Source organism: Sycon ciliatum, chromosome 7 (genome assembly GCF_964019385.1).
Source record: "Sycon ciliatum chromosome 7, ocSycCili1.1, whole genome shotgun sequence".
NCBI lineage: Eukaryota > Metazoa > Porifera > Calcarea > Leucosolenida > Sycettidae > Sycon > Sycon ciliatum.
Genome location: NC_088649.1, coordinates 34,650,299 through 34,660,654, shown reverse-complemented (window position 1 = coordinate 34,660,654; position 10,356 = coordinate 34,650,299). Strand labels below are relative to the sequence as shown.

General features: G+C 47.5%; 1 protein-coding gene across 1 annotated transcript; it reads right to left on the bottom strand.

Moving 5' to 3' along the window:
* Window positions 1-924: 924 nt before the first annotated feature.
* Window positions 925-6,480, bottom strand: LOC135821883 (uncharacterized). Its single transcript, XM_065334881.1, has 2 exons — window positions 5,400-6,480; window positions 925-4,706 (listed from the first exon to the last, which is right to left on the bottom strand). Exons 1-2 carry the CDS (start codon window positions 6,478-6,480, stop codon window positions 925-927), a joined length of 4,863 nt encoding a protein of 1,620 aa, XP_065190953.1.
* Between the last annotated feature and the right edge of the window lie 3,876 nt (window positions 6,481-10,356).

The window sequence follows — 10,356 nt, the reverse complement described above, 5'->3', positions numbered from 1 at the left end:
CCGTGCGACTACTACTGTGACCCTGATCTAACAATACTCATGCCAGTTGCACTACAAACAATCCACTCATGACATCTTGCTCTAAATTAAAAGGCGAGCTGCCTGCAAACTTGGATTCACACAAGAGCCATAAAAACACGAGGTCAATCTTGGTGATCATAAAAAGGAGAGGCTGATTAGGAACGCGCATGCCTAATTTATACGGGTCAAGATCGCGCATGCCTAATATGCGCGCGTACCATACTGCGCATGCCTATAGCCATTCAGAATATGGAAGGAGCGCGGCAAGGTCAGAAAAAGTAGGCTCTAGCACTACAAATTTATGTCTAAGTGATAATTATGGAAATTACGATCGCGTTCGCGACATTCCGGCCAGCGAGAAGAAATGAAGAATGATACTCAGTAAACATATTTACACAATGAACTGAATGTCAAGAAAGGAACATGCAATGTAAATAGCTCCGAATACTGTCAGCCTTGAAATTCATGAATACAAATCTGTGCCGAAAATGATCTACGGTACCTAAACGACGCAATGGTGGGAGAGCTGTATCAAACTTGACTCAATGATACCGTTACTATACTGACTGACTGCATGATATTGACACTAGTTACATCTTCAGATCAACTTACTGTTCATGCATCTGAATACTCATCTTGAAAGTTCACCTTCGGAAATAAGGCAATCTACTTTAAACTACTTCAATAGTACATGTATACTGCAGTGTATCTAGCAAAGGAGGTTCGCATAAGCAGCATGTTCATAACAAAGATCAGAAGGCAATCGTGTTCACGCCGTGTATGTATATACAGTGTATAAGTGTGTGGGTGTATGTGTGTATGCATGTGTGAGTTTGTGCCTGGGTGTACAAGTGTTCAGACCATCATAGCATAGCTTACTATCCAGTGCACTCATTCTTGTTACTAAACTGCTCCGTCTCGTATAAGCTCACCTAGCTGTTCTTGAAACCGAGCTGCTGCGTGCCGCTTGGGCCGAGTCGTGCCGGTGGCGTCACTACTGGATGCGCTCTCAGTCGCCGATACTGGTTCAGGTTCACTACTCACCTGTGCTGGTGTTGATGGACATTCCAGCGGGTAAAGATGACATAGTGACCGTCTGACTGTCCTACCAGTAGGGAGCTGAATGGTGGCGGATCTTGTCTCACCATCTGAAGATGCGTGCAGTTTCACAATGCGGCCGATTGGCCAGCTAACTCGGGGCAGTGTTTCCTCGCGGATGATGACAACTGTGTCAACTGCTGGCTCGTCATTGGCACGAATACGTCCTTGTCGTAGCTGGTAATCGCCACGCTCTCTCAGTGATGCAAGATACTCGTCTTGCCATAATTGCCAGAAGCGATTCAGCTGCTGCTGACATACATTGAACTTCTGGAGAAGTAAATCACCAGAGGCTTTGACACAGAAATCTGGATCATTCGTATCTAACTGCTCACCCGGCAGTGTTAGAGTGTTGTTGAGGCACAAGAAGTGTGCTGGTGTGAGGATAAACCCATTGAGATCCTCACCCACATACGTGAGAGGTCTACTGTTGAGGATTCCCTCTACTTCTGTCAGCAGTGTGCAAAGTTCTTCGGCCTTTAGAATTCGTTTACCGAGGGATTTCCTGAGCATTCGCTTTACGGACTGGACGAGGCGTTCATACACCCCTCCCATCCATGGTGATAGTTGAACGATAAACCGCCATTCAATACCCATAGTGGCAAGTGTCGAGAATACATCCGCATTGGTATTAATGGATTTCCACAATTGCTCCATTGTGACGTCAGCCAATTTAAACTGTTTAGCATTATCAGACACGATTGTAGCCGGTGTACCGCGGCGAGCGACGAATCGCTTAAACGCCATTAGAAAGCTGTCAGTAGTCATATCTAGTACAAGCTCTAAGTGCAACGCCCGTGTTGCCAGACAAGTGAACAGTACCACCCAAACTTTCTTGTTTTCTCCATTGGATTTAACAGTCAGGGGCCCAAAGTAATCAATGCCAGTCCTGACAAAAGGTGCGCTGCGGGTTACCCGTTCTTTGGGGAGAGGTGCGAACTTGGGCATTGCAAAGGGGCCACCCTCAAACCGTTTGCATACCTTGCACTGATTAACTACATTCGTGACCTCTTTTCTACCTCGTGTCACCCAGAAGCGTTTACGTAATTCCACAAGCGTGTGACTAGCGCCGGCGTGGAGAACTCTCTGGTGTACATCGGAAATGATCAATCTCGTCAGCGCACTCTTTCCGCAGAGGAGAATCGGGAATTTAGCATTTGATGGCAGTTCTGCATTCTTCATCCTGCCTCTGCACTTGATTAGGCCATCTTCTTCATCAATAAAGAGACCCAACTTGAACATCAAGTCGCTCTTGGTTTTCTTGTTGTTCTTGATGGCTTCCAGTTCTGCTGAGTAATCAGTGGCTTGCGCATGTTTCAGCCAAAGCATTTCCGCGGTCTGAAGCTCGTCAACCGATAAGTATGGTGATGTTGGACGAGACTTTCTTGCTGACTTTATGAAACGCTGTACCCATGCTGTAACCCTGATTACTTTCGCGAAGGATGATGATTTCTCAATACGAATACCAGCCGGTGGGGGGTTGCTCGCCTGTTGCTCCGCAGGACCCTCCCCCGACAAAGCGGCGTGAACGACTTCTTCTTGACAAGGATCAGTATCCGGTGCCCATTGCATGTCCGCCAACCACTCGGGTCCTGTCCACCACAGATTACTCTTGAGGAGGGTTGCAGTCGTGGTGCCTCGTGAGAGTTGATCGGCAGGATTGCTTCTTGTGTTCACATAACAGAACTGCACGTCTTCATTGCGGCGGATTTCTGCGACCCTATGTGCTACGAACGTCGGCAGATCCTTGCCCTTCCCTTTCACCCATCCTAGCACACATTGAGAATCTGACCACAAGTACGTAGTGAGCTGAAGAGGGAGTTCTTTCCGTAAAAAGTTGATCATTCGAGCACCTAGCGTGGCTGCGAGTAACTCCAACCTTGGTATTGTTGTTTCCTTTAACGGTGCCACACGAGACTTGGCAAAGAGTAAGCGAACAGACACGTTCGTCGAGATAGTGCGTAGATACGCCACAGCTCCGTAGCCTGCCTTTGATGCGTCACAGAAAACATGGAGCTCATACCTTGGTTCAACGTTGGAAGTGAAACTCGCAAGTCTTGGTATTCTGGTTTGGCTGGCTGCGGATAAGTCATGAGCTATCTCATGCCACTCTGTAAGAATAGCTGCTGGCAAGACATCGTCCCAATTGCACTTCAGTTTCCAGATCTCCTGAAGTAGAACCTTCGCGCGGAATACGATTGGCGAATAGATTCCCAGTGGATCGTAGAACGATGATAACACGCTCAGCATGTGCCGCTTCGTCTGAACGTTTTTGAGTTCAGCTGGGTTTGGAGTGAGCCCTAGCTCATCCAAGTTTGTGTCCCACTCCATTCCAAGGACCTTGACGAGTTGAGCGATTGCGCGATCGCTCTCGGGGATCTGCTGCTTGAGGGACTCGGAGTTTGTCGCCCACTCCCGTAGATTCATTGATGCATCAGCGAAGATGCCCTTGACTTCTCGATAGTACTCTACTGCGTCTTCTACGCTTTCCGCTCCGCCGAGGACATTGTCGACGTAAGTGTTATTCTCTACAGCCTGCGATTGCGTGTTCTCTGAAGAACTGATGTGGTGTCGTATGGTGGCACCAAGCAAGAATGGACTTGCGATTACGCCAAAGGGGATGCGGCAGAATCTGTAGATGACGATGTTGTCACCTCTGGGAGGCTTGCTGGGGTCTCGAACCCAAAGAAAGCGTGTGACATTGCGGTCACGGACATGTAAGCCGACTTGCAAGAATGCCTTCTCGATGTCGCTGCTCATTGCTATGGGATTCAAACGAAAGCGAAGGAGGATGCCGCAAAGGTCTGGCAGCAGCACTGGGCCTCTGTGGATGCACTCGTTAAGTGACTTGTTGCCTTCCTTCGTCTTGGCAGATGCGTCGTACACTACGCGTATCTTCGTCGTTGTGCTGCTCGGCTTGACTACACAGTGGTGTGGTATGTAGTGATGTACGCTGCTCTCTGTGTTGTTGTCAGTGTGACTGCCATTGTTGTTGTCACTGCGTAGTTCGCTGCTAGAGTCGTTGACTTCTTCAATTACACCCATTTCCATCTGTCCCAGTATCGTTTCGTGATACTTCGTGAGTACTTCTGGTGTTTTTTCCATTCTGTGCATGAGAGATTTCAATCTACCTTTGGCCAAATCAAAGTTCTCTGGTAGGCAAGTTTCTGGGTCTAATTTCCATGGCCATGACACTACATAACGACCATTAATGAACTCAACATTTGCATTGAAGTTGTCGTACGCTAGGGTGTCATCTGTGACTCCATTATCTTCATCTATGCCAATCTGCTCTAGCTTCCAGAATTTCTGTAGGTCGAAATCTGGATGTTGTACTTCGCTTTCAACCGACGTGCACATTGCATGGATATCTGGCATTGAATCATGTTGGTCTGCTTTACCCGTCGGGATGAAACCCAGTTTCGTGTCAAGCATTACAATCCCATTTCCCAATTTCAAATGCTCCAGACCCACAAATTCAAAGTACTGGTCGCTCCCAATTAGTATGTCAATCGGAGCCTGGGTGCTTTCAGTGCCAAGGGGCTCAGCTAGTGGCAATTTTGCAATGGCTGGATGTTTCGACAAATCTAACGGAGCCATATTCATTGGACAAGAGATGTGGTCAGTGATATTTGCAGATATCGGTTGGAAGGAGCCATCACGTAATTTGACTTGTAACTCTACCCTGGTGTAAGTGCGAGTAGTTCTGGTCTTGGAACCAAACCCGGCTACTGCCAAAACATCTTGACCAACTGGTTTACTGTGTAGTGAGGTAGTGACATTTCTGTGCACAAATGAACGGGACGACCCAGTGTCGAACAAGATGCGTGCGTTGCAAGTGTGGTCACCATTCTGGATTTCTGCCATTGCTGTTTGCATTAGTACCACATTGCTCTGGGAGTAAACTTCATTTGTTGCATGTACGTCAGCCACAGGCGGCACTAGCTCTGCATTGCAAGATTGAACATTGGTTGGCTTTGCACTTTTGAATTCTCGTGCCTTTGGATCTAGCCTGGATTGTGGATCAAATTTCTTCATGCATAATGACCGATGATGCCCACGTTTCCCACAATGGTAACATGTACGTGCACCAGCTCTGCAATCTGCTGCACTATGTCCTTTCCTCAGACATACGAAACATTCATTTGTGATTTTCTCTTTCCGTTTCTCATACGTTGGATATGTTGGGCATTCATCCGTGTAGTGTGACCCTCCACAATACCAACATTTCGGGCCTTTGTGCGTGGTCTGATTCATTAGTAAGGAACTGGTGGCCATACCCTCTTGGTTTGTTTCCCTGTGTACCCGCCCATTAGAAGGTGTGAAGTGTACAGATGCCATGTGATCACTTGCTTCAAGGATGTCAATTAATGCACCCAAGACCATAAGTAGTTTGCCCACAGACCAATTATCACCGGTTTTTCTTTTCTCCATATCAATGATTATCGCTTTTGGCAGTTTTGACATCAGTAGCGGTACGATTATCTCTTGCTGGATGTCTGAACCAGCTGATTTCAGACACCGCAAGTGCGCCTCTGCTTCATTTTGGAACTTCCGCAACGCTACTGGTGTGTTCACTGGTGGCTTAATGGCAACAAGCTTGTGATACGTCATGTTGGCAATTACTTGTGGCTTTCCAAATCGCTCTTTTAGGAGCCCTAATGCTGCTGCATAATTCTTGCCCGTTAAGGTAATGCCCGTTATGGTATCTAGTGCTGCATCGCTCAGGTGATTTCTCAAGTACACTAATTTTTCCACATTGGACAGCTTGGTATTATTGTGAATAGTGGATTCAAACATGTCAATGAATTCTGGGTACTGCAACACATTGCCATTGAACACAGGTATTTTTAGGACAGGAAGCTTCGTTGAACTTGATACTGTGACTGGAGTGCCATTGGCGGCACCTTGTTCTGAGACAAACTGGTTTAATAGCTTCGCTGTTTCTGCCTGTGTTTTCGTGTTGGCTTCCATGACCTTCGTCAGATCTATGATCTCCACTGGTGATGCTGTTTTAGACTGGACTGACTTCCCTCGTAACTGTGCCAATAGATCATTGCATTCCGTAATTAATTCCACAACCACATCGACATACTGCTCATCGTATTTCTTTTTCTCTTTATCACCCTTTTTTGTAGCCTCAAAGTCGTATACCACATTAGCAAACAAGTCGAACAATTCCTCGCCTTTCTTTATCGTAGAAGCAAATACGGTAATCAGACTACTTATCTCGTCCGGAGTTGGAGTGCCAGACAGCAATGTGTTGGCCTCAGCGGAGCGCTGCTTCAAGAACTTCACGTGGGCCTGCAGCACCTTCCGTTTCGTCTTCGCCTGGGCGTTGATGGAGTCTGGTTCTGCCATATCTGCTCTCGGTCTCACACCATATCCGGCATCAGTAGGGTTTCGGCACCAAAAATGTCGCCGTGCGACTACTACTGTGACCCTGATCTAACAATACTCATGCCAGTTGCACTACAAACAATCCACTCATGACATCTTGCTCTAAATTAAAAGGCGAGCTGCCTGCAAACTTGGATTCACACAAGAGCCATAAAAACACGAGGTCAATCTTGGTGATCATAAAAAGGAGAGGCTGATTAGGAACGCGCATGCCTAATTTATACGGGTCAAGATCGCGCATGCCTAATATGCGCGCGTACCATACTGCGCATGCCTATAGCCATTCAGAATATGGAAGGAGCGCGGCAAGGTCAGAAAAAGTAGGCTCTAGCACTACAAATTTATGTCTAAGTGATAATTATGGAAATTACGATCGCGTTCGCGACAGTTCCACTGATGACAGTCACAAGAAAACGTTATGGAACTTGACTTTCTTCATTTGTGCTGTTGTTATGAGTGCACAATTTATCTTATTATTGCCAGTTTAAAACAAACAATTTTTTTAAATAAAAAGACAATGAAATTTGACAATCTGCACACAATGACAACTCCATTCATAGATATTTTTTTTATTTTTTTACACAAGAGAGAGTTTGGAAGCTTTGTCACAACTCCGAGTTTCACGTATCTCTACGTTATTGCAGCATCTCATAGCACAGTGAGAACACCGGCCAATACAAAGAGAGAGGGTGTTAGCCAACCACGGCAAGGAAGGGAGAAGGGGAGGAGAAGAAAAAAAGGAACCGGCATGGATAAGTAGTGATTGCAACAAAATGAGAAACACAAAATCAAAGTCAAGGCGCGACAAGGCTCTTAAAAAGGCGGAGGGAAGAAAGGTCCTTAGCTTCTTGGGGAAGCGCCAGCAACGCAGAGTACGCAGTGAAAAGGGGAGAGTGAAGTAGAAAGGAGGACTTGGGTTTCGGAAGGGAAAGGGAGTTTCTCGTGCTACGGGAAGAAAACCAGTTGAAACAGTGGAGGTGAGGTGGACACAGATTGAGTTTGAGAGAATGGATAAGGGTGACAAGATGTGAATTACGTCTCTTAGACAAAGGGGTAGTGTGAGCAAGGGCATAAAGGGTGGAAGATGGGAGCATGCAGGGTTTTCGGAGGAGGATTTTTAGAACTTTTTTGTGCTGAATTTCGAGCTTTTCAGCACGGGTTGTGCAAATTCCAGCCCAAGCAGTATCTGCATAATCAAAAATGGGGCGTATGTAAGCTGAGTAAAAGAGGAGTTTACAAGAGATTGGGAGATGGTAACAGTGAGAAGAGAGGATTCCTAAAGATGAACTTGATCGTTTACATATGGATGCTCTCTCTCTGTCTCTCTGTCTCTGTCTCCCTGTCTCTGTCTCTCTCTGTCTCTCGTCTCTCTCTCTCTCTCTGTCTCTCTGTCTCTGTCTCTGTCTCTGTCTCTCTCTCTGTCTCTCTCTCTCTCTGTCTCTCTCTCTCTGTCTCTCTCTCTCTGTCTCTCTCTCTCTGTCTCTCTCTCTGTCTCTCTCTCTCTCTCTCTCTCTCTCTCTCTCTCTCTCTCTCTCTCTCTCTCTCTCTCTCTCTCTCTCTCTCTCTCTCTCTCTCTCTCTCTCTCTCTCTCTCTCTCTCTCTCTCTCTCTCTCTCTCTCTCTCTCTCTCTCGCTATATACTTTTTCAATCATTTTTTGTTTCTATTCTTCTCCCGATTTTCTGATGCGTGAAGTAGGCGCGGATGCCGAGACCATTGGTCGGCGGAGCCTGCAGCACCCCATCACCACCGCTGCGTTGCATTTGCAGCCCCATTCAGTCAATGTCTTGTTAGTCTGTTGTTTTGTCATTTCCTGCTTCTTTCTTCTTTTACGAATTGGGTGCGTGGTTTCAAGTAAAAAAAAAATGTAATCGATGTGGGGTTCCCATGAAAGATTAGAGTCAATGAAAATGCCAAGATGCTTATGGCTGGAGACTATGTCTATAGGCTGGGGGAAAGTGGGATGGAGGAGGGGCGGAACATCAGGCTGAGAAGGAAAGAGCATGATTTTAGTTTTAGACAGATTGGGCGATAACCGCCAAGACGACATCCAGGAAATTACTCTTTGAATCCCGTTAGCTAGGTTACTCATCAGGCCAGTGATGTTAGGAGATGCCCGTAGGAGCGTTGTGTCGTCTGCGAATAGTGATGTGCCCGGGGCAGCTGCGGGCAGATCATTGACGTATAAGATAAAAAGAAGGGGGCCGAGGATGGAACCCTGGGGAACTCCGGATAGTACTGTTGTGTCGGCTGAGGACGTCCCATGTACCGTGACGTACTGCGTTCGCCCAGTTAGGTAAGATGTCAGCCATAGCAGGGGATTGCCGTCTACAGTAAACGATCCACGAAGCTTGGCCAAGAGCCCCCGGTGCCAGACGGTATCTAAGGCCTTGGCAAGATCGAAAAAACAGATCCCGACTAGGTCTCCAGCATCCCGATGTCGACACACTAATTGCACCAGGCGCGTCAGCTGGAGGGTGGTAGAATCGCCTCTGCGAAATCCGGACTGAGCTGAACTCAAACGTGACGAAACATGACAGTACAATTGGTCGTAGAAAACGCGCTCACAGAGTTTGGAAACACAGGGCAGTAGAGATATCGGACGGTAGTTTGATGCTTCGTGGCGGGACCCTTTCTTGTAGATCGGTATAACATTAGCTGTTTTCCATGCAGAGGGAAAACGACCAGTGCGGAATGATAGGTTGAAAATCAGACATAAGGGGTATGCTATTGAGGGCGCAAGGGACTTTAATACCAGATTAGTGATGCCGTCTGGGCCTGGCGCCTTGTCAGACGGGAGCTTTCGAATGTAACGTCGGATGGCAGCAGTCGTAGTAAAGACAGATGTGAGGCGGTCAGCCTCACCCGACTCCTCGGCAATGGGGGGAATGGGTAGAGAAGAGTCATCAGGCACGGCCACTGAGGCGAACTGATAGTTCAATGCAGTGGCTTTAGCTGAAGAGGTAGTAGCCTGCTGTGTAGAACTAATGGTGAGTGTCGGGATGTCACGAGATACTTTATGATTTTTTAATTTGCTCACGAACTGAAACAGTGATGGGCGGTTTTTGTCCTGCAGCGTAGCTTGTACGGACCGAATGTATCCCCGGTATTTCGATCGAGTCAGACTCTTCACCAAGTTCCGTTGAGATCGATATACATGCATGTTAAGCTGGGTTGGGTATTTCTTACACACACTGTAGAAATCGTGCTTTGCCTTAATGGCGGCACGGAGGGGGGCATCAACCCAAGGTGGCTGACCTAAACGTCGGCATGAGGGGGAGAGTGGACGCCGGGAGAAGTACCAGAGGTGCTTCTCCATGGCCCTGCTAAGAATAGAGTGGAAAGACGAAAGAGCGTCATCCACGTGCGAGCTGCGGAGGTGACATTTCCAGTGGACATCAGCAAGTTCAGCATTCAGGTCATCCCATATGCAACGTGGCACCAACTTGAAATTATAACCTGGGGGTGTAGGGGTAGATGTTGGGAGGAAGTGATATTGTAGGGTTGGATTTTTGGACGTGACAGGGAGACGGACTCGACAGATGAGCTGCACGTGGTCAGAGCTACCCAGTGGAGCGGCTGAATCAACGGAGAGGAACTGCTGGGGTGAATTTGTGACGATGAGGTCCAAGCAAGATGACCGGCCACTTGGGCTCCAGTGCGTAGGGAAGTTGACCAGTTGCTCTAATCCGAAGCACCTGAAGGCGGTTTCAAGGCACTGACCCACCGGGGTTGTCCGATCACCAGCCAACCAGCTCGAGTTATGGGCATTGAAGTCACCGGTGAGGAGTAGTGTGGATACAGGTAGATCAAGCGACAGAAGGCAGTCTTCCAGACCA

What these genes read in the sequence shown, in the direction of transcription:
- LOC135821883 (XM_065334881.1), bottom strand. Translation starts at nt 6,480, where the DNA reads ATGGCAGAACCAGACTCCATCAACGCCCAGGCGAAGACGAAACGGAAG. An exon ending in CAGGGAAACAAACCAAGAGG is followed by an intron (nt 4,707 to 5,399) that starts GTATGGCCACCA and finishes TGGCTCCGTTAG; the next exon opens with ATTTGTCGAAACATCCAGCC.